This window comes from Centruroides vittatus, unplaced genomic scaffold (assembly GCF_030686945.1).
Source record: "Centruroides vittatus isolate TY-2023 unplaced genomic scaffold, ASM3068694v2 contig_1832, whole genome shotgun sequence".
NCBI lineage: Eukaryota > Metazoa > Arthropoda > Arachnida > Scorpiones > Buthidae > Centruroides > Centruroides vittatus.
Window position 1 is genome coordinate 1,068,235 of NW_027121128.1, and position 25,210 is coordinate 1,093,444.

General features: G+C 28.4%; 1 protein-coding gene across 1 annotated transcript in view; it reads left to right on the forward strand.

The window, feature by feature from the left end:
- The window catches only part of FIG4 (polyphosphoinositide phosphatase FIG4), a 44,821-nt gene that overhangs the window by 676 nt on the left and 18,935 nt on the right, over positions 1 to 25,210 (forward strand). The window contains exons 2-14 of the mRNA XM_067264271.1: positions 2,089 to 2,195; positions 4,040 to 4,138; positions 4,228 to 4,348; positions 5,465 to 5,621; positions 5,990 to 6,040; positions 9,695 to 9,872; positions 11,696 to 11,849; positions 17,752 to 17,877; positions 18,039 to 18,139; positions 18,252 to 18,414; positions 18,931 to 19,162; positions 21,047 to 21,296; positions 24,485 to 24,543. Coding sequence (XP_067120372.1) covers positions 2,121 to 2,195; positions 4,040 to 4,138; positions 4,228 to 4,348; positions 5,465 to 5,621; positions 5,990 to 6,040; positions 9,695 to 9,872; positions 11,696 to 11,849; positions 17,752 to 17,877; positions 18,039 to 18,139; positions 18,252 to 18,414; positions 18,931 to 19,162; positions 21,047 to 21,296; positions 24,485 to 24,543 — 1,766 coding nt within the window. The 5' untranslated portion in view covers positions 2,089 to 2,120. The remainder of the gene's footprint in view (positions 1 to 2,088; positions 2,196 to 4,039; positions 4,139 to 4,227; positions 4,349 to 5,464; positions 5,622 to 5,989; positions 6,041 to 9,694; positions 9,873 to 11,695; positions 11,850 to 17,751; positions 17,878 to 18,038; positions 18,140 to 18,251; positions 18,415 to 18,930; positions 19,163 to 21,046; positions 21,297 to 24,484; positions 24,544 to 25,210) is intronic.

Genomic DNA, 25,210 nt, shown 5'->3' on the forward strand with positions numbered 1-25,210 from the left:
TGCAAATAAGCTTTTGTGGAACAGATTTATTTTTCAATTTTCTTGTGCTAATCAGAATTGAACAATGTTTTGACTTTTTCAATATATTCCTGGGATAGAATCCAGATAAGCAATCCTGGGAATTTTTTGTGGGCAATCTATCCTGGATACATTGGGTCCCGTTTCTTGGCACCTGGTTGTCCCCATTAAGGGCCCGGCTAAATCTGCGATGGTGTGGAAAAAGCCCTCTTGGTGCCCATAGAGTAGAAAGGACGAAAGGTTAAAATAATTTAACATGAAAAAAGCTAAATGTTTAAAACATATTGCTCATTGTTGTCAGAAACACTAATATAACAGAAAATGAATTTTTCTGTTAGTCATAGTTTTTAATTATGAGAAATGACTGATTTTAAAAAATGCAGATGTAATCCAGAACTGAATGTTTTATCTGTTCAAAATACAAACTGATGAGAAGATATGTACCCCTCTTAATATAGAAATATGTGCTGCATATTACGAAATGGATTATTATTTAATCAGTTACTATATTATATTTAGTTCTTAATTTAACATTCTCTTTTATCATTTCAAAAAAAGATTATTTCTTATCTTTAGCTTTTTATGCCTATCATCCATATTTTCATATTTTATGAATACTTGTACAGTATTGATTTTAATAAATTTTCAGAGAGAATTGATGTTTCTGAAATATTTTAATTTTATTTTGGGACAGTTTTTCTCTTTCCAACTACCGATTGCATTAACAATTTTAAACATAAGCCAAACGATTACTGGATTATGTCGGGCTGCTTACCTCAATTATTTAATAATTATAATTAAATTAAATTAACTTCCCTTTAGTGACAAATTATTTATAAATTAATTAAAAATAATTGTGGAAAAGTAGTCAGACGTAATCGGGTAGTTGTTTGGCTTATTACAAATATATTGGGTTTCAAGATGTTTGTATATGTAATTTTAAATGTTTTATAAATTATATATATATATATATATATATATATATTATATATATACTGTATATGTAAGATATACAGGTTAAGATGAGGTTTTTATTCATTTATCACAGCTTCAAATTCCTAGGTCGTCCTATATGCATGAGCAAAAGATTCTTTGCATTTTTGCAAATAATTTTTGTGAACAGTGTATTTGCATTTTTTACCAGATGCTTACCATCTTGTATTTAAAAACATAAGTATTTTATCTGGGTCATTTGAATCATTCTTGTATATTGTCAGAAGCAGCTCCGTAATTAGCCTTTTATGCGCCCGGCGTGAGCTTCTGTAACTATGCCCCAAAACTTAATCCAGGTCATTTCTATGTCCCCCGGGTCTGCGCCCTGTGCCTGGCACCGCTGGCACTGCCCTAGTTACGGCACTGGTCAGGAGTAAGGATGAATAGCAATAGGAAAAGCAAAGCTTTTGAATTGAATTCCAGATTGAAATTCCAAAATCATACGGGAGCCCGATATAAGTTTTAATCCATTCCTACATGAAAATGGATGATTATATGGAAATCAGAATTCAGAGAAACTCGTAAGCGTAATTGACGGAGAGTGGATTCGACTTTTAAGAATTGGCAAAAAAAGGTTCCCGATTGTCCAGCTTTACATGAACAAATTATGTTGTCGATTTTACAAGATTTTTCATTAAAGTTTAAAATGCCAATAATTTTTGCGGGACAATGTGTGCATTTACGTTCATTTGATTGTGATTAAACAAATTAAAATTAGAATTATATTAATAAATCTAATTTTTTTTATTTTGATCTTTTAAAGTCACACCTCGTTCTATATGCGAGGTCGTCTTATATATGGTGTTTGTGTGTATGTGTATGTATATATATATATAATGTATATTAGTATAATATGTGATGTATTTTGTTAGCATTCTAATGAAATAAAATCTTTTAGCATCATTTATTGACAATTTTGGATAATAACAATTTAATTTTATATTAATTTTTACAATATTTTAAAAAAATACTGTTTCTATATTGGTATATTTTTACTTTTACAGTGTTTACGTTTTAAATTTATTTTAATTTTTAGACTAATTTTTGTTAAACTTAAAATTTATCTTCTATTTACAGATTTAGGATAGTTCACTACTGGTATTTGAACAATGACATCAAAGACAACATTTGTTTATCCAGTTATCAGCAGTGTCCAAAAAATAGCATTATATGAGACTAAAGCTGTAAGTAAATATTCATTAAATTATTATAAAATACTATTAGAATTATAAAGTGTTAAAAAGTTTGATTAATAAAATTATTCAATACAGCTTGATTCTCATACCAAATATCAGATGAAGGAAAAATGATCGAGTATGGCATTAATAGTTTTTATTTTGCTAGCAGTTTTAATGCTTTTCATTCATCTGATGATGATGAACATAAGTTTGTTGAAAGTGCTAGCAAAATAAAAATTATTAATGCTGTACTCGGGGAGTTTTCCTTTCTTAACCAAAATTATAATTATATCCATTGATTAATAAAATTATAAAATGGATTTTATATTAAACTGTCAGAAGCTGTATTCTGGTTGTTATTCCTTGTCTTTCGGAAATAAATACCAAATCACAAGAGTATTGGTTAAAAATTTATTTTTAGCCAATAATCTTGTGAGATGGCACACTCGAGATAGCGATCAGAATACCGCCCTAGATATTACAACATAGGATTAGAGACTATTATAACCTGCCTTTTTCTTAAAAATGCTAGTTGAGGTGACCAAACACCAAGACCTGGACAAGATTTATTGGAATGTTTTTGACTATAGTTCAGCCGATTGGTTCTTTTTTCAACTTTTCAAAAAATCATTAAAGAGTGTGAAAGTTTACAAAACAAAAAAAAACTATAGAACTTCTCATTTTTTTAAGTTTTTGAAATATAGAATATTTTGGAGAATATGATAATAGATGTGCAAATAATGTTAATAAAAACTAAATTAAAAGATGAAAAGATAATAATATTATTAAGATGTTCTATTCTCATTTTTAAAATTTGAATAAAAAGAAATTCTACACACTTTTCTTATATTTTCTTTACATTTCTTAACACCTTTTTCTGAAAGTATGCAAAAAAAAAAACCTTATGGCCAAACTGTCAGAAGCATTTCTGATGATAAATTTAAGAAATAAGTACAAGACCTCTTCAGAAAATTTAACAATGTAAAATATTTCATTTATTATGTTTTTAATAATATCACATCACCAAAAAAATAAAACATGATCAAAACAATTTGTTTTTCTTAATATTATTCTAAGTTTGCTTACTATAAATGTAAAATAAATATTCTTTGGCTGATGTTATCTTGCTACATGTTATAAAAGAAAAGTAACATTTTCATATATCATAAAAACATTTGTTAAACAGTTCATAATTGTACTAATCTATCATAATTTCATAAAATGTAATTAGTGTTAAAGTTAGAAATCTTAAAATGCTTTCTTTTAATTTAAGACATCAGTTTAAGTTGTTTTATGTTAGAGCTGTTGATTAATTTTATTAACTAATGTTGATTGAAGTGTTATTTTTTAATAACTAAAGATTTTAATCATATTATTAAATTTAAATGAGTACCGAGAGAATCTGGGAATAAAATGTAGATGTAAATCCTTCACATATTTCAATATGAAGGACTTACATCTTAATTTAAAGAATGAATGAATGCCTCAAATGGTTTTCTTTGTTTTTATGTAGTTTATTATTGTAATTTCAATCGTGTACTTGAACAGTTTTATTCATATACGATTGTGTAAGCGAAATTGAATGTAAAAACTTAACAAAAAGGCAATGGAAGTTACTTAATTTATCATACTTATTAAACATAAGCATTTTATATTCTGGTAAATATATTTTAATGAAATTTCAACAAAGTTAAATTTTTCTTCTGGTGATGGTGATGATGATGATCCTCAAACAACTAAATCTCATGTGCATATTAAAATCAGTGTTGTAAATCTTAACCTGATATATAAATAACTTACTTTTATTACTTTATATATTTTTAAAAAAATATTAATGCAACTTTTTTCAGAGGTTCTTTTTGGTTGGATCTAATAATACTCAAACAAAATTTAGAGTATTAAAAATTGACAGAACTGAGCTGAAAGAATTAATTGTAATTGATGATAAGGTATGTTGTTTGTGTACTAATATACAAAAATAACATGAAAGGAATTTTTGTATATTATTAAATATAGAAAACACTAAATTTACTTTCAGATGGAATATACTCATAAAGAAATCAGAGACTTGCTTACAATGATAGATGTTGGTAATAGACCAAGACCTGGACAAAAATCATCAGGTTTAAATCGTACAGTGTCTGCATTTGGTATTGTAGGTGAGATGATTTCATTTAAATTAAAGAAAGTGTTGAAGTATTTCATATAAATGCTGGTAGTTAAATTGTTAAAACATTTTTAATTTAATGTTTGTATATAACTATTTACTTTAAATTTTCTAATGACATGAATACACAAAAATAAGAAATACTTATTAAGAAAATAATGATTCACTTTTATGAGATTTATGCTAGTGATTAATGAAATTAGATTCTTTTAAACAAATTGTAAGACAAGAAAAATGTTTAATTCTGGAAAGCAAATTAAATTTTTATTCAGTAACATTTTCTTTGTTTTATAAGAATATCAACAGTTGTGTTTTAGAATGTAAATATAGATAGATAATAATTGTGTTAGAATAAATAGTTTTTTTTTACATTTTTAAATATGGTGTCAAGTTTTAAGTTTTATTGATGTTGATTAAGTTGAAAGAATCCTAAAAATAACTACTAGAATAATAAAAATTAATATAACTTCAGTATAATTGTAATAAACTTTTTTCAGATCTGATTAAGAACTTGTGCAAAAATTTTTAAACAAGATGTATATTTAGAGAATATTTTTCAAATTATCTAATGATTTGATATATAAATATTAAGATACCAACTTTGTATTTTCAAGAAAAACAAGCAAAAAAAATTATTAAATTAATATATTAACATTACAAATATGTTATTATATTTAACACTTTTTTAAAATTCTACAGTATTCATGTTTACAGTCATTTTTAGTCTTTTTTACACATGGCACAAATGCCAAAGATGTCTGTGGCCATCCATGTGTGTGAAAGTGTTAACTTAAAAAAATTATATGAAATTATTCAACTTAAAATTGTATTATGTACAATTTGTATTCAATAATTCAAATTTATTGTATTTCTTAAAATAATAGAAAGTCTACAAAAGTTATCAACAAAAATCTTAAAATATCAATTAAACTATGCCGGGAAAACTACAGTATAGGTCAGATTTTTAAGTTTGTTACATTAACAAAATAATTCAATATCAATATTATTTTCACTTTATATTTTTAATTAAAATATTAATTATTAAAAAAATTAAATTCTAAGAGTCTTCAAACACAGAAATAAAAATGTATTTAAAAATATATTTCAGGGTTTATTAAGTTTTTGGAAGGATATTATATTATTCTTGTAACTAAACGTCGTAGAGTTGCTGTAATTGGACATCATACTATTTACAAGATTGAAGATACTAGTATGGTCTATATTCCTAGTGAGGGAGAAAAATATTCTAATCCTGATGAAGCCAGGTAATTTTCTATCAAATTTTTACATTTAATATTTATATGTATTTATATATTCAAAAAAATTATTGTAGAAACAATTTTTTTAAATTTTAGAAGCAATCATTTCAATTTCTATAATTTATAGATTTGATGTAATTTAAATTTTTTGGCTCTCGCTAGATTATAAGCTAAGCTCTTTTCATATAAAGTATTAAATATATGTTAGAAATAAAATAATTATAATGGAATATGTACAGTACCTGTTTTCATAAAAATATTTAAAAACCACCATTACTAATTTTCATATCATTTAATAATTTATTACTTAGAATACATTCAACAGTTTAATTTTTAATTAAAATCAATTTTAAAAAAGCTCTAATTTTTATTAGATATGTTAAAATGTTCCAGAATGTGGATTTATCAAGTAATTTTTATTTTAGGTAAGTATTTATAAAATGACTTCTATATATAGCATTAGTGTAAATGTGTATGTGTGTACAACACACAATGAAACCTCCATTAATGGACACTCCCAAATAGTGGACACCTGTACTTAACAGACATTTTTACAATCCCCAGACCCTTCAAATAGGACATCTGTAATATTTACCTCTAAATAATACACACCATCATCCATAACCTACTTTACGAAAATGCAAAGTCACTCCTTCAATATTCTGAAAGAATTAATTACGTATTAAATATTTTAAAACTAAAACAAAGAATCAGTTCAAATAGTCTTTCAGAGGACGAATTTTGACCGTAGGCATCGAATAAAGACTGGCTTAAAATAGGAATAGGAGAGGAGGGCAGGTTGTGAAAAGCAGAACAATATGCTCTATCTGTTGGAGAACAATAATCTGATTAAGTTGTCAGTTAGGGTTTGTTGGTTTTTAAAACCCGGTTTTGAAAACTGGTTTTTTAGAGAAATTTGTATAATTTGAAAACCACATTTTCCCAAGTAAAAAAAAACCAGTTTTTGAGCCTACACTTAAAAACATAAAAATTAATTTATTATTTGATTGAAAACATCAACATTTTGACATAAAATTGTCTCTGGCATAAAACGGGAATATTGTTAAATACTAAGTTTCATAAAACTAACTACAAAACAAAAAATCCTCCTATGCCTAAAAAGCATCCAATTCAGCTCAATTTGAGCTCTGAATGAGACTGTTGGGACCTTATCAGAGCTGTATAGCATATCTATAGGAGCAAAAAAGTCAAAGGATCCATACTGCTACAAGTGACCCTTCGTGAGTACAGCCCCTCAAAATTGGGTCACGTGAGATCAATTACATAAATATCTTCAAAAACTCGAAGAAGTGACTTTGTCCTGCCCTAGGACACGAAAGAAATAGTTTTTAGTATTAGAGGGTACAAAAACAGACGAACAAAAAATTTAATTTACTATTTAATTCTTTAAAGATGATTAAACCCAGCTTAGTAGCAAATGAGAATTTTCTTCTTCTGGCAAATTTGTGTGCAAAATAAGGACACAGTTGAGCAATAGATCTATAGATGTTCTTTGCTTTCTAAAATCATTTATTTCTTATTTTTCCTAAGAAAATTATTTTGTAGGCATTCATTGTTGTTTGTTTTTCTTAATGGTTTTCTATGGAGTAAATTTTATATTTTAATGTGACATTCTAATTCTAGCATTTTTTCTGTTTTGTTTTGTGTAGATGTTGGTCGATTATATTTTGTTATATTCTTGAAATGTTATAAATATTAAATAAATTAAAAAGTTTTAAAATAAGTTGTAAATATCTCTTATTTCTTTTTTTGGTTAAAAATTTGAAAACCAGTTTTTTAAAAAGTCAGGTTTTGTATAAACCCTAATGTCAATTACCATTTATCGTCATACAAGTTAATTAATGTTATTAAACTTCTGTCTTATTGTTGAACTTAAGCTTATGGTACCAAGAAACCCATAAACTTTTTCAAAGGTATTCATTCATTTGACAAGAACTGTAGCACAGGAGTAATGAAAAAAAAAGAGTTTTAAGGTTAAGACAACAGTATTTATTTGGTGAAAGTTCAAAGATTGTTATGAAGGTGATTTGCCAACCACTATAAAGTGTAGGAAGATATTCAGTTTTCTTGCATTTATGATGTAATTTATGATCTTAACAGCTTTGTGGTGGCTAAAGTAATTTTTAATAAATCGTTTATTGAGAAAAGTAAAAAGTTTGAAAAATTTGATAACTACAAAGTAGGCGAATCACTATATCAATTTTTATTAGTGGCTTAGATCATAAATGATGTTATAAATGCAAGAATACTGAATACATTTACCCCTTGAATTGGCTAGCAAATTGCCTTCATAACTTGACATTCGAACTCTCATCATCTAAACAGACCTTTGTCCACCCTTTTGTTCGTAATAACAGTTTAATTTTTCTTTTTTTGTTACTTCTGCTCAGGTTACTTTTGATGAATTAATAATTAATCAACATTTACATTTTGTCATAATTTTTATGTTTCATTTAATTAAAGTATCCCATACAATCTGTTTGCTATTTAGAATTCAATTAAAATGTGATTTTTATGGCTGAAAAGATAAATAATATATTGTTTATATATTTTAATTATATATGCTACATACACTAGATGCAAGAAATTTGTTAAATGGGGGAAGAAATGTCATTAGACATTTTTAATTGAATGTAGTACAATAGTTAAATAAAATTTATATAACTTACTCCTAATACCAATAAAGTTTTATATAAATAAAATATCTTAGAAAACAAAACAAACCTATACTTTTCTATTAATTTTTTACTAATGTCTACTTAAAATTTTCTTTATTTAGTTAAATTAACTCTGCCAAATAACATAGTGACAGTGACTTATATTAATAAAAACTAATATAATTATCTAATTGTTTTGAATACATCTAAAGAATTTTTGAGATATTTACATCATTATGATTTTATTTTCTTATTTGGAATTAAATGTTTTAAGTATTTGTATTGTAGATAAGCCCCTGTAGACAAGGGTCTGCAGTGCTGGACAAAACAAAAAAAAAGAACAGACTGACAAGTCAGCTTGACAGATATACTGCAGTTTTTTATTTATTTTCGTTGACACAGTCAATATATACATATGTATACAAGACACAAACTATCACAAGATTAACAAGTTTTCAGTGCCCCGGTAAAAACAATTCGCATCCCCCTTACTTCCGTTCTCTCCTTTAAGGGGGTTCATGGCATGCAGTGAACACTACAAACAACAAAGATCACGTAAGAAACAAAAATACAACCGAAACTGTCACAACAATTTTTCTACTCCTACAAACGTTGAGAAGGAAAACTAATCTGTGCAATCGAATCTTCCATTGTTCTTCTTTCCTTTCTATATGTTGTCTCTCGGAGTTAAGGTATCCTCGGTTAGATGGAATTGGATTACAGTTCCTTCAGCCTTATTTTAGTCCTTAGCATTCTCGCACTCGACGCCTCGATTTCGTATCTTCCACACAACAAATGGGACCCAGGAAAACAAAAAGAAAGGTGCTTACAACATGTGGACATGAACCTTTTATAACATACAAAGCAGATATTCTCCCCCACGTGACCATCACTGGCCAATCTGGCTACCAACATATGGTGAAAAGGTGGTACTGCAAATGAAAACAAAGGGGTTGGGGAAAAACCAAAACAACTAAACAAAAAAAAAGAAAATAGTTGTGAAGCACTACAGTATACTGTCAATTAATATATTGTGTACTGTCAAATTAATATTGTTAATATTATATTATATTACTTTATTGTTAATATTAATATTATATTGTTATAAATTATTATTAATATTGTTTATATGAGGAAAATTGTTTTGTTTATTGAAAATTGAAAGTATGAGTTAAAATGATTATTTTAACTCATACTAAGAAGTAGTTAAGAATCAAGCTTATTTTATTCTGTTGTTAGAGCTTCTTAGCTTATTTTAACAAAATACTTTAGAAAAATAGAATTTAGAAACGGAATAGAATACATCTTTTATGAAAAAAAAATATTTTAAAATAACAGATAATAAAATTATTGTTCTTTTGCTTTTATGCTGTTTGTTAATAAGATGGAAATTTTTAATAGTTACAGTTATGATATAACTCACACACTACAGTATAATTTACGCCCTCTGAAGAAAATGACATCTGTTGATTCTCAAAAAATTGAGCAAGTTAAAACAATTCCATGTTGGAATCCACAGATGAAAAGTACCACTGGAACAGCTGTTGAAGTTGCAGAAAATTTTCTAGAAAATTTACAGGTTACTTTTCATGTTATTTTTTTTTAGTTAAAATAGTGTAATTAAATTTTAATTGTAAGATTAGAGTTTATAAATTAGAATTTTATTAGAAAAATATATAAGTTTTGATTATCTTTGTTTTTTTGAAAAAAAAAATGAAGTACCATTCATAAATAACATTTTTGAGAACAGTTTTTGAGATGAAAGGTTGGAGAAGCATGGTTTTTTCTTGAATGGTCGGAGAAGCGCGTTATGACCTTAAGATGCAGGTTTATATAAATTTTAATCATGGACTGAACAATTTAATTGGTTCCTAATCCTGCTCTTTCCTCTCTGATTTGGTCCCTTCTTTGTCTTCAGGTAGAACAAGACCCGATTGGGGTGTGAGAAAGGTCAAATCTTGATGGTAACCTGACACCACATCTAAATCTCGTATGACGGGATGTTTAAACAAATCTTGGAACTTTTGCTCATATTTCTATAAGTTTTGTTTTCTCTCTTGTCAAAAATTTCTTATAAGAAGTTTTGAAATAATTATTTATTGATTGAAATATTTTATAGCACTGAGTTTGCCATAATTTCATCCTATTTACAAACACCCAAGCCAAAGTTTGTCTTTCCAGTTTGACACATGAACTTAGGTCATCTGACACATCTATAATTTTTTCTTTGCGTTGTGTTTACATTATGAAATTCCTTTCTCAAGTGGAAAACTTTTAAACAAAATTTAGTGAGGGGTTCGGACCTCATCCAGAACCTCACACAATATAAAACAATGACTTAATTTCTACTATCAGAATTTATTAGATGTGATAGCACTGCTCATGGTTTTTTTTTTATTTTTCAATACAAAAATCTATTTTTTATCATTTGAACATTAATTTATTTATTATCTTCTCTAAATATTATAATTAACAATTGACTGATTGCATTATATAACATCTTTAATCACAAGTTTTATAGCACTTACCAATATAATTTTATTCATAATTTATAATGTTTGGTATTATTTCTGGTCAAGCTTTTACACCTCCAAGAACTCTGGTGTAATCTGGCCTTTCATGCAACAACAAAAAAAAGGGGAGGAAACGATGGTTATAAATAAGTATTATGAACAGTTTATTAAGAAATGCCAATGGATCATTTAATACACAATTAGTTTACTAATTATTGTACATATTTATCAGTATTATTGTTAATTACAAAAAATCAATGCTAGTAATGAATATATTAATTATCAGTAAGTCAGAACTGCAAAACTTGTCAATTAGCAATAATAATAATAACAAAAAGCACCAAGCAATAGTTTATTATCTTCTAGCAGAACAATCTGAAGAAAGCCTCTTCTCAATTCAACCAGTTCGTGAATACCTTTTTTTTATACCCAGCAGTATTTTGATGTGCATTTTATGTCAGTCCTATTTGCATTCATTCCCTGCTGGCAGCAATTGTAGTCCTAGTAATTATTTAGTAAATATTATAGCAGTGAATAAAATGTTTCTTTTCAATGTAATTTTGTTTTCCTGGTTTGAAGTGTGAAGTGGTTGTCATTAACAAAACAAAAGTCCTCAAACATAACTAAATAAAAGGAATTAATAATGAATGAAAAGAAGTCTGATTTCCCCTCACAAATTAATATTTTAATATAATGATCTCAGAAGAGATATATTTTTTAAAGTTGCCATAGCTGTATATATTTTTTATAACATACAACAAGCTTTTGTTTTATGTTTTTATCTCACAAATTGTACTCAATCTGTTTAATGAAATTTTACAAATATATTATAAAATTATATAATTGTTGGAAAATGTTTTAATTGTTAAATATTTAATCAAATCTGTAGGTTCATTCAGAAGGATTTCCAAAACCACAGTTCCATGCTAATACTCATGCTAATCTCGAGGATAATGCTAGTTCTTCTAGTAGTGAGAATGAAGTTTGGTCTGAATTAAGATTACAAGAAGAACATCTGATTAGCTCTGTCTGCAGTGATAGTGGTAAAATTTATTTAAAAGATCATTAATGATATAAAATATAACATTGAATCTTATTAATTAAATAATATGCTAGATGACTGAAGTAATTAAGACATTGGCATAACACTCGGAAATTGAGATCAAGTTTGGGTGAGCAACTCCAGGAAGGTTTCAGAGGTGATCTATCCTGGGTATGTTAGGCTGGAGCCTAACATACCACCTCTCTTACCATCTGACTATTGCCATTGTTGGCCTGACTAAACATATGATGGGCATGATTAAAAAGGCCTTCTTAGTGTTCACAGGGCAGAGTCAGAAATGGAAAAAGTTGTATACTATTCTTTTCTCTTAAAATTAAATTATTTGTGTATTCTACTTGTAATATATATGTTATGGACCAAGTGGTTAATAGGGCATTATTTATAATGACTAAAATTGCCATGCAGCTTGATAAATATTGATTAATTTATTGAATTGACCAGATATTATGAATAACTTTGCCTGACCAGGTGAAAGCAGTATTCATAGTGACCAGTCTATGTGATAAATTATGATAAAAATCTGAAATTTATGACAGTGCCCAATTTTGTTTGTCATTATTTATAATGGCTGGGCATTATGAATAATGCTGGTATTAATCACTTAGTCCATTACATATACATACACTTTTAATACTGAATTTGAATTTGATGAAATATCAGCAAGATCTTTAGGATGTATTACTATTTTTTACAATAGAGCATCAGTAAATTCTCAATTTGGTATTATTTGCCAACTTCTTTAAATCTCAGCTTTATTATTATTTCTTTAATAATCAGATAATTTCTTTATTTGTCAAGGAGGGGAATGTGTAATTTTCTTTGAGGACTAAACATTTTGTTTTACCGTATGTAGTTATTCACAATTAACCTATATTTTTTAGCCAAGTACAAAATAGTGAGAGAAGCTGGGAGTTCAAGGCAATGGCTATAAACCTGTTTCTGAAGTCAGTCTGGTAAAGACTGCTCAATTGTCACTGGATGGCTGTACTGGGTTAGAATTATGTGGGAGGGCTTTTTCTAATGTTGAGTGGGGAGTTGTGACGAGTCCATCGATAGGGTGACCATTCTCTGAATAAAGACAGTTGGATAGGTTAACAAAATAACATATTTAATAAGCAAAAACGGTTAATGTTACCTATGGTTCCAAAATGGCGGCTTGTCTCAGATTCCAGCAAATAGAAGAAAGGAAACAGTGGGGACACATGTTCTAACCTAACCTGACCTATTCTAATAATTTTGTTGGTAATAATTATGGTAATTTATTAGAATAGGTTAGGTTAGGTTAGAACGTGCGTCCCCACTGTTTCTTTTCTTCTATTTGCTGGAATCAGAGACAAGCCGCCATTTTGGAATCATAGGTAATATTAACCGCAAAAACACAATGAGTACATTAAACTAATATACTAGGTTTACATACAAGCTGAAGCATCATTCCATCCAGTACTATGTCTAATGACTAAAATATATTGGCTATATACTAAATACTTAGATATAAGTTGACCAAGAGAGAGAGTTTACACAAACCTATACTAAATACTAGTGGCGTGCCGTGACAGTTTGATAGGGAAGCTGTGTTTCTGTAAGAAGACGACTTCCAGGGGCAATCAGTTAATTGCATGTCAGTGATGATCTAGGGTCCATTTGTATTCGTTTGTTCGATAAACCAATAAAACTGTAGACTTTTCTAAATGTACTTTTAATAGATTATCTGACGTACTTAATAAATAAATTTGTTTATTAAGTACGTCAAATTTTATCTGTTATTAGATTCAGTAGATTTCTCTATGCCCTCTAAATGCCAATTCTTGCTTTGATAAAAAAACATATAATATATCTAAATTAATAGATGTTATATCTATTAGCTGTAACTATCTTCTTATAATTTTCAATATTTATTTTATATTGTTTACTAATGTTAAATTCTATTCTGCTTTGATTTCCAAAATGCTTCAATTTTATGAAAGAATCGATGTGACATTTAGGATTTTCGTGTCTTGCGAGCTTTACTCAAATTATTTAAATTGTCAAAGCCATTCTTATTCCACACACTAATTTTATTTGAAAACAGTAGACAAGGCCAACAAAACACTTTTTGTATTTTTATGCATCCATAAAGCCATTTTATGTCTTCATAAATTTTATTGTGAAAATGTCAAACAAATTTTTTTGTTGAAGTATTTATGTTTAATTTAGGTATTGGTCTTTCTCTTTTAATAATGTTTTCTTTCTCATTATATGGTCTTGAGCCAAAAATTTTAAAAAATAAATTTTCAATATTACAATTACATTCTTAAATGCTAGCCATGATATAAGGGCTAAAATTAAAAATAAAATTATATAAACTTACTTGGTGAAATGTGTGATGGATATACATACCTGATACAAAATATTCTTTAATTGTATGAATATACTTTTAAAGAAAATTATAATTAAATATAGCTTTGTAAAGAAACATACATAAAAATAACAAAATATTCTTTACTTTTTTGAATCTTAAAACAATCCACTTAGTCAAATAGCTCCCTATGAGTGGCTAATGATGGAATCAGAGACTGTCCTGTAGGTGTGCAGTGTGTGCATGTCGATACTGGTCAATGTCAAATGCTGTTTTGTCGCATCACTAGTATATCTCAAAGGACGCCACAGGGCTGTTGTAAATTTTAAACGTTTCTCACCGTAGCTGTAACAATCTACATATGTTAAACTTAATACTAAGTAGATTGTCCGTTATTTGTTTTCTAACTAATTTATTTTAGGACCAGGTATCCACGGAAATTTCCAAAATTTACAACTTTTCAGTCACTCGTGTTGAACCGGAAATATTTCTGTCTTTATTACATCTAATATTACGAAAAAATCACTCCCGACTGCACTTGGCTAGAGTTCAGTTAAGCTTTTGTTTAAGTAAAATTCCCGCTCTTTCAGCAGGGTTTTATTTATGTCCTTAATTCCCTAATCTCTTAATTATTTAACTACTTCTTAAGTAGAAATAAGTTGAAACCAGTTATTTTGCACTTGAATATTTGTAGTTTTGGGAAAGAAGTGGAAAGACAAATTTTTATGACAACAGATACATAAATCGTAAATTTAAGGAATATAAATTCTAGAGCTTTTTTGTACCTTGTGCATCTCATTCATTAAATTTAGTTGTAAATGATGCTGCCAAAATAACAGTTAATTTTTTAACATTGTACAGAAAGTGTACACTTTTTTTCTTCATCCCCTTAGTATGTCCCATCTATAAGGATGGGACATGCTAAATTGTAATATCACTAGTTTAACATTGAAATCTGTAAGTAATGCAAGATGGGAGAGCAGAATTAAATATATCAAATATTTTAATGGATTTTTTTTAAACTCCTGTCAACCATACAGAACTATCATAAAAACATACCAGTAAACTCTTGTCAGTTGGGTTAAGTTATAAATCTATTTGCGATTCACATAATGGGATGAAGGCTGCCAAATATCAAGCACGCAGGTGGCTAACAGTCCAGAACTGGTCCTGGATAGAATTATTGGAAGTGTTATACAATATTTTGGTGTGTAGCATCCACCAGCTAAACCGCGTGAGGTTGGTGCACTGTAAAGCGCATGCACGAATGCATATAATATGGTTGTTTTACACCATTCAGATATTTTTGCCGTGGAAGCTGTCCCGTATTCGACAATACAGCGCTTCCATTGGGAATATGCATGTACGGATTTATATTTGAATATACAATAACAATCTTATTGTTTTTTTCACATGCAGTATAAAAATTTGTAATAAGATACATAATGCAGTTATAATAAAATATTAATTTTAATTAATTCAAAGTACGTTAAAATATGAAAATAATTGCACAATATGTATTTATGTTTTAGAAAATACAGGGGAAGTGGTATGCCACTGCCAAATACCTCCTAAGAGATCCGCTGTCTATAGGTTCCTTACGATGGTCGGAGAGACTATTATGGATCTTGGCAGTGGAGGGATGGGAGTTGAAATTGGTGAGGATATTGGCGGTTAGCACTTCTATCTGTGGGCTCTTCAAACTATGTCCGCCTCAACCCTCTGAAGTCTGCCCCTTTTTATCCTACTAAGCATGGGAGGAAACTCGGGTGATTGGTCCTAAGTTCAAGATGTATCATCGCATCGGCTGGAGCGGATCGTAAGAATTTGACGACTGGGCCAGATTGTTGATACTTTCTTGCTAGGTGTTTTGATTCTTTTTATCATATAAGGCAAATAGATTTGAAGTTCTTAGATGTCCTCACCAAGGTGTTGTGACTCTTACCTCATAATTTAACTGACTTTGACGTTTTCCTCATTAATAACCATTTGTTTGGATTTATTCTCAAAACTTATTCAAAACAACGTTAAAGATTGTTAATTTGTAAGGTTATTTGATCATCATTTATCTATCAGTTAGAGGGAACGGAAATACCAGATGGTGAGTCAAACAAGTGGTTTTTTCACTTCAAAATTTAACTACATATTAATTTAACTAATTAATCCACTAATTAATCAGTCCCAGATCTCACAGTAGTATGTTGAGATAAATTGGATGATGTAACATGCTTATCTTGAAAAATCATCCAACTGACTTAACAATAGAATCATTGGGCAAGTGTTGCTGTTTTCCAAAGGTCATGCTGGATTCAGATGAAGGGATGGGAAGAAGAGTTCTTGACATTGGCCCTGGACTTGGTTGAATTTTCTCTTTTGGTAACAAAGTTTATATCATTATTAGCATAAAACTTAAATTTACTGAATAAATACTCAGTCTTTAACATCATATAAACTCTAAAGTGGAAAAAAATCTCAACTCTAATTTTCAGATAAAAAGTTCATCTAATGCCAACAATAGCTTTGATTATTATATCAAAAAGTTTTGGGGGATACTCTGACTTAACCCTAACAGGAAGAATTAATCTTAATTGGAAGGAACTTTTATTAATGACAGTACACCTTGGCTTGTTATTGCAGCTACAACTGTAAACTTGTCATAGAAATGTTCACTTTTCTGTTAACAGAAATTTGGAGTTTCTTTACCTGGTTTTGCATAATAAACTTTCCACGTTGCATTGCAATCCAGTAAATAAAAAAATAACTTCCTCCAGAGCCTCTGCAAATTTGGACTTGCTTCCTGCCAGATGATTTTCATAAGATTTACGGTAATTGTTCTTTTGGGTTTTGATATGAAGCACTCTGAAAACATAAACATTGGTGTTTTCTGCAACTGCTTTCTGAATTCTTCACGTATTGCATTCTGAAGTGTGCAGAGACATATTAAGTTGTTTTGCCATTTGATTTTGGTCATAGGGATTCTTTTTTTATATTATAATGTTGATTTTCTGAACCATTTCTTTATTCCATACAAAATTCTTCTGGATTTTGTGGGTAATTTTGGAAAACAAATGCCAAGAAGTTTGTGTTTTTGCCTAGTTACAATTCCATTGTTATTAGCTACAGTTGATTTGGAAATGCTTATCCATTTTTTCAGAAGCTTCTTCACAATATCCTGAATTGAGAATCCATCTTTGGAAAGATTTAAACTTCCTTATCTATTTAAAAATTAAGTTTTTTTAAGCATATTGAGATTTATTTCAGCCAGTGAATGTTCTAGAACATTGGTTGTTATAGTTGAGTTTTACCAAGTTTTTCAGTAAATAACATTTTCCATTTTACTTAAAACATTAATACAAAATAGAATTACTGTAATTTATATTATATAATCTAATTTTTTATATTAATAGAATCAGTCTAACTATATATTGTAGAATCTATAGTTATCAATAATTGTGTCATTAAGATTTTACAATGAAAATTCAGCAGTTATTTTGACCAGTAGAAAATCTTTTATTTTATTCTTATTAAATACTTTCAATTTTTGTAGATATTTGCTACGGTGCTCGAACAAAGGCAAATGAAAAATTTGTGTGGAATACATATTTACTTGAACCGGTAGATTTACATCCAGATTGGTTGCTGTACATTACTCATGGATTTATTGGACAATCCAGTATCCTTTATTACTAATTTTATATCTCTGATAAGAAAAAAAATTATATGATTAATACAAAATTTTAATATATTTATTACATTATAAATTTATTTTTACAAATTATTTTCTCTGGTTTAAATAAAACTTATATAAAGCTTTAGTTACCTTGATTTATTCAGATATAAATGTATATGGTCGTCCTTTGTATCTTACCTTAATTGCTCGTCGTTCACAAAAATTTGCGGGAACAAGATTTTTAAAACGAGGTGCAAATTTTGAGGTAATTAAATCAATTCACAGGGATTCTTACTATATCTGAAATTAATTCAAACAGTAAAAGTGCTATTAAATAACTAAATATTTTATTTATATTTATTTATTAACTGTTTCAGGGTGATGTTGCAAATGAAGTCGAAACTGAACAAATTGTTCATGATTCTTCAGTATCATCATTAGCAACAGGGCATTATACAGCATTTGTTCAAATGAGAGGTTCGATTCCTTCACAATGGTCTCAAGATACATCAAAAATGGTTCCAAAACCACAAATAACATGTAAGTATACATAATTTCTTAAAATTTATATGAAATGTCAGAGCTATCTGACCATTCCGTATGTGTTCAATATTCAAGGTTTTGCGAGAAATTAAATAAAATATCATAAAAGAAGAATTTCATAACTATCTTCAAGCTTAGAAACATCATGGAATATACAAATCAAGAGAATATTTTATTGATTATTAATATAGTTTCATTATTTACTTTTCCTTTGAGTTTGGCAAAAGTTTGAAAACTTTCATGTTTTAACTTTAAATTTTATTTGATAAATAATAATATAACTAACATTTATTTGAAAAATGTATTTGATAGATTAAGAACAGCATAAAATCATCATTTTTTTTTTTAAGAATTTTTTTAAAAAAATTAATTACTTTTGATATTTAATTCTAAAACAAATTTATTCTTTATGAAAAATTCAACTAATAGAATTTGTAGTTACAATTTATTGAGAAATTAGTTCTTAAAAATTTATATTATTAATAAATGTTTAAATGTTAATTTCACTTTTAGTGGATGCGAAAGATCCGTACTGCTTTGCCGCTGGCCGTCATTTTAATCAACTAATCTGTCGTTATGGGGCACCAATCATTGTTCTCAATTTAGTAAAGAAAAGAGAACAAAAGAAACATGAAAGCATACTAAGTGAAGAAATAATTGGAACCATAAATTACTTAAATCAATTTCTTCCACCAATGCATCAGATTGAACATATTGGTTTTGATATGGCAAGGATAGATAAATCGTAAGTGATTTTTTTAAGAAATCTAATTACTAAATTTAAATTTTTAGTAAAAGAAGTTAAAAGCAAAATTAAAATTAATGTCAGAATAAAATTTAACTGCACACTGCTGTTCGTAGAAATTACAACACCAAGAAAGATACCAGATAATGAAATGAAATTTATCTGATAGATTACACATGATACAAAATGTAAATGATTAGAAATAGAGTTATGGGTATAGAGGATGATCCAATACTCAGTTCTGAGTACAATGGTCTTTATTGGAATAATAATGCTTAAGTAGCAATGGAAGAGATTACTGATGGTTGTTTCATATCCTGCTGCTTGTGTTTAAATGCAAACATCATTTTGGTAGATGCTGATGGAGCATGATGTGTGAAGGAGCAATTATATGTTGAACACATTTAATGGGCAATAAATCTGGTGATCTTTCTGAAAAGGAAGAAACATAACATGTTTTGCATCTAGGAGATGCAAGACATCTTGAATTATTATACGTTGTATGGTATTGTCAAGTTGGAACATTGATCTTTTCTGCAGTAAAGCAGAATTTAGCCTCAAAAATATCAGAGTTGTGGCTAGGCATCTGAAGCAGGAGCATGAGTTAAATCCACTCCACTAGCATGCTCTCACCCTAACATTTCATACCAGGGCTTTTTGGTCTCAGAATTGCATACTTTCAATAGGTGTTTATCAAATCATCTCTGTACAAAAGTCTACCTATCACAATGCATAAATCTAAACTGCAACTTGTCTGAAAACATCATTTGATGCAATTAATTTTCTCAATGTCTGTTCTTGGCTCTTCTTTAAGTCTGATGTCAATAGCATATAACCGCCTTTTTTCCACTGATGCCATATTTGCAGCACTATACTTGTGTTCTTTTTCATATCACAGAAGGATAAGCCACTTTTTGAAGTCCACAGTTCTGACTTGAATTGAACAGCTGTATGTAATGATCTCTCTTACTGCAATGTAGAATGTTTAGTTATTTGCAATACAATGCTGAGAGTTCAAGTAATGCAACTGTAGATATCTGCAGTCTATATTTTTACCTTTGCAGGGATAGTTCAATGCATGTGGCTCACATTGAAATTTTATAAAAGGACATGTTATAATTATTTTTATTTCCTACCATGACCTAATTATAATGTCTATAATGCAAAATTTAAGTCAATTTGATATGATGATCTTGGTATTACAATTTTTGTGAACAGCAGAATATTTTTATACAGTCAAACCTTGGGTTTTGAAAGCTTCACTTTTCAAACGATTTGGCTTATGAACAAAATTTTGAACTTGCCCTGGTTGCCATATGATAACTCAGTTGTCAAATAAGCTACTTGGCAGAGCCAGTCACCAATGGTCAACTTCCTACATTTTCTGTTAAATGGATTGATTGGTCAATGGTCTGACCAATCAATCCTAGGACTAACCAATTCAGAAGTGGCACTGAGATCTCCTTGCATCACGATACAAATCATTAATGACATTGCTATTTAAATTACATTTCAATGCACATGCAGGAAAGATACAATTTCTGTTTTTCAATATGCACCACGGTTGAACCTAAATCAAATTAACTAATAAAAACCTTGTTAATTGATATTCATGTAATATAAATGGCATTCAAGAATTTGTGTTTAAATATGCTTAAGTTAAATTAAAAAACAAAAATTTATTAATACTAGGTAGCCAGTTAATTAAACTAAAAATAATTAAAACTGGCGTTTACATCGATAATAAAATTAATTAATTTAAATTAAAATTGAAATCAAATTAATTGAAACACAATATTTCAGCAAGTGTGGATAAAGTATTTGTTGTCAGTCTTGATTACAAATATAAACAAATACATTTTTTTCCCCATTCTTTGAATGCAGGAAAGAAGCTAATGTCATGGCTCGTCTTGCCGAAATATCCTGCTATGTAGTGAAGAGAGTAGGATTTTTTCAAAGTTGGCCTTCTTATTACTGTCAACAAATGAGATCTCATCGACTTGGAATAGGAGGCTTGCAGACAGAACAAGGAACTTACATTCAAACTGGAATAGTGAGAGTCAACTGTGTTGATTGTTTGGATAGAACAAACACTGCACAATTTTCTCTTGGAAAATGTGCATTAGCTTTCCAGGTATATTTTTATTTTGTGTGTGTGTGTGTGTGTACGTGTACATTTTAAAATTTATTGTAGTTTAGATAACTTATTTTTTTAAATAAAATTTGGTATAAGTTAAAACAGTTAACAAATAATTTAAAAAGTTTATAAATTTAAGATTAATTTTTATATAATTTAATTTTGTGTTCACTTGTTCAGTCCTTCTAAATTGAAGGAGTATTAACAAATTACTCAAAATTACAATTAGGAAAGAACTTTCTATACCTTTCTAAGAAAGTTCTATTCTATTATTTCATACTGTTAACAAATATCTTTTGCTGATATATTTTTTTAATCTGTGAGAAAGTGAAATTACAACTAAGAATTAAACATTTCACAAAAATATCTGGTTAATTTATGTATGGTGGAAACTTGATTATCTGAACTTGATAGGACCAGAAATCTGTTGGATAAGTGAAATTTCAAGTTATCCAGAAACTCCTTTGTTTTGTGTTTTGGATACATCAAGCATTGTACATTTAAGTTTCATGAACAATAAATGGTATAATGCAATTAGTGTATTTACTGCTAGAACTGCAATGATAGTCATTTTGACTGCTATTGATTTTACTTAATCCAGTTTGTCACAGGAAGCTGAAATCTTTTGACTTTTCATGAATTTGAATGTTTTGCATTACCACCAAATTTTATCTTGATGGAATTTTTGGGTCTCGAGATATAAATTTCTTTACTTACAATCATGGAAAGCAGTTGTTTTCCATTGATTTATCCTGTTGTTTTATTACCTCTTTTTTTTTTCACTTTTGCTTTGCTGTCTATGACTTGTGAAAATTAATATTTCCATGTGAATGTTTGTTTCTACTGGTCTTGTTTGCATTTTCTGTGTCTTTGAGTTGAACAACTCTTTGTCTGTCTTGTTAGAATTATTCATAGTGTGTACACAAACATGAATGATAGAATTGATTTATTGTCTTTTTACTGGAGATGAAATTGCAAATATATTATCAAATATTTTGGAAAATGAATTAGAAGGTGAAGTTACGGATGACATTCATATTTCATTGGATAGCGACAGTGATGGAGAACAGCATCTGGCTTTGCCTAATCAATGTCTCACAAATGAACCAGCATAATCCTCTATAAAGAGGTATAGTATGTAATTTACTTTATTTTTTGAGTATGCTGATTCTTACTGGTATAATAGATATACATGAAAGATTTTGTTTTAAAATAATTTTATGTAGTAATCTATGAAATAATAATAATGCTATTGTTTCTTGTTTTTCATGCTAAAAAAACTGCTTTGCACAGATATTGTTTTGTGGAAGGCAGCAATGAGGAAATTCTTGCAGAGTAGTTTATGGTGCTTAATTTTTTATTATACAAAGTATATGTAGTTCCCTCAATTTTTGGGGCAAACCTTCTGATCTATAAAACTGTCCCTTGAAATTATATAATGTTATAGAATGTTATTTTTTACTGTAATTATGATATGAAATCCAATTTAAAATCTTAACAAGCATACTTTGGTATAGCATTCATTTTGACTGTTGTCAGTGGATCTAGGTATACAGAAATTCTTGTGGTTCTAGTGTTTAAGGTAAGGTTTACTCAAAATCTAGCATAATGTTTTTTTATATATGATCTAGCAGTGGTACACTCAGAAGGGGGCTAGTAGCCCCAAAGTAAAAAGGGAAAAACTAATAAATTTTCCTAAAATTTTTAGAAAAATTTTTAATTTTTATTTCTAAAATTTTATTTAAGATTCTAACACTGTGGAACAAAAGGTAGTGGTTTCACACACAAAAAAATCCACATTCTTGAAAGTAGAGACAAAACCAAAATGGTGCTTTGTTTGGCAAAATCAAGTATTTTTTTTGTACACATTTAAAAACTTTTAAAGCATTATTAGGAGCTATTGTAGCTACAATGTAAGATAGTTTTGCAGTTGTCTGAAATATTACACATTCATGTAATATTGGTTGCTGAATCTGAAAATAATAAAAATGATGCAATTTGAAGTGAACATAGTGATTAAAACACTCGTTTTTAGACGGAAAACTCAAATTTCTCATTTTTATCATTGTTTAATCAACGTTAAAATGAGAAATTTGAGTTTTCTGTGCACATCCAGGCTAGATTTGGCTTCTAATATCATGGATATATTGACTTCTTGATGTGTGAAACCACAACTTTTTTCACAGTGTAATTAGACTGCTCATAGATTTTTCTCCATTTTCGTTTCATTTTTATCATGTCTTTGTTCAATAAGGTTTGTGCTATTTATTGTAATGCAGCTGTGCAGTTCAGTGAACTTTGTCTCTACCTCTATTAATGATTAGTTTTATTTTACTGTATTTTACTTGTTTTCTGATATTTATTGACTTAACCAACATTTATTTTCTTACCATTAAATAAATATCTGTTAACTTACATGTGTGCTTCTCTTATGTTGTATGTTGTAGGTTTACTTCTCTCATTTTGTATTATTCTTATATTGATAAATAATTGAATCAATACTTAGTTTATTTTATTTAGAATCATTATTGGCTAGGTAAATAGGTGTTATGTAACTTTCTAATATTATTTTAATAACTTGGATAACATGACTGGATTACGTGAGAATGAGGTACAAATTTTAACCATAAATAACAGAAAAGATTTTTCCTGTTTATGAAAGATTTATGGGAATGAGGTAAGCATGTAAATTGGAGTTACACTGTATATAGAAATTATTATTCAAATTTGTGAAATCAAATTGTTGAAAGCTATTAACTTTCTACTTAAATTTGAATTTGCAACATTTTATCAGTTCCAAATTTACAGATTGTCTAATAGATAGATAACTGAACATTACAGTGCTTAGATTCAAAAATTTCAATGTATATATAAGAAAATCATTCAAGTACTTTTGAATCAACTGATTCATCTTCAGGAACATTTCAGAATTTAACAATGTCATGGATCTTAAGAGTTTCTTCTTGAGATTGAGTAATTTTAGAGTCATTATTGTCTCTAGTAGTAGAGAGAGAACTAAAAACTCTACTCTATAGAAAAATGAAGTTATTGAATGATATGTATTAGAAATTTTGACTTTATTAAAACACTATTGAAAAATGTTCTATGATATAAAATGATAATGTTTTCATCTTTTTTATAATATGATATTGAAAGTTATAGTTCTTTAAAATTTTATTAAACAGTTGTATGCCTTGGGAGTGTTGGAAAGTCCTTCACTTGAATTTGACACAGATGTTGTTAGGTAAGTTATAAATACAGTAGAGAGTCGTTAATCCGAATCAATTGGGGACTGGGGTTGTTCGGATTAGTGATTTGTTCGGATAATCGATTATGTGCGAAAAAATATATTAACCTGTCCGATGTTCAAATTTTTCTCCGTTGTGTGTTGCTTCGTGTTGAATTTTCGTCCATTTTAAGCCTAACAAAAATTTTTATAATAATAATCGAGGCTATTGTATCATTAAAAATTATTTCTTTATTTTGTACAAACAAAATAAATATATTGAAGAATATAAAAACATGAAAATTATACTTTAGAAGTAAATCTAGTATCAAAAACGTTCAATTCAGCACGACACAGTCTGACTGAAAATCATTCAGATAACCGGTGATTCAGATTACCGGGGTTCGGATTAACGACTCTCTACTGTACTTAAAATATTTTATAAAAATATATTTTTCATTTGGTAGTTAAAAATAAACTTTGTTACATCTCTAAAATAATTTATCTTTTTAACGAAAAGGAATGTCCAAAGAATATTTCCGTTAATTTGTTTTTATATGAATGTTTTTTTTAAATATGAATTGTAAGAATATTTTCACTTTCATAATCTGTTACACATTAATAAACTTTAATATTTTTATTCAAACAGATTTTACGGTCTGAGTTTCTGAGTAACAAATTGGTT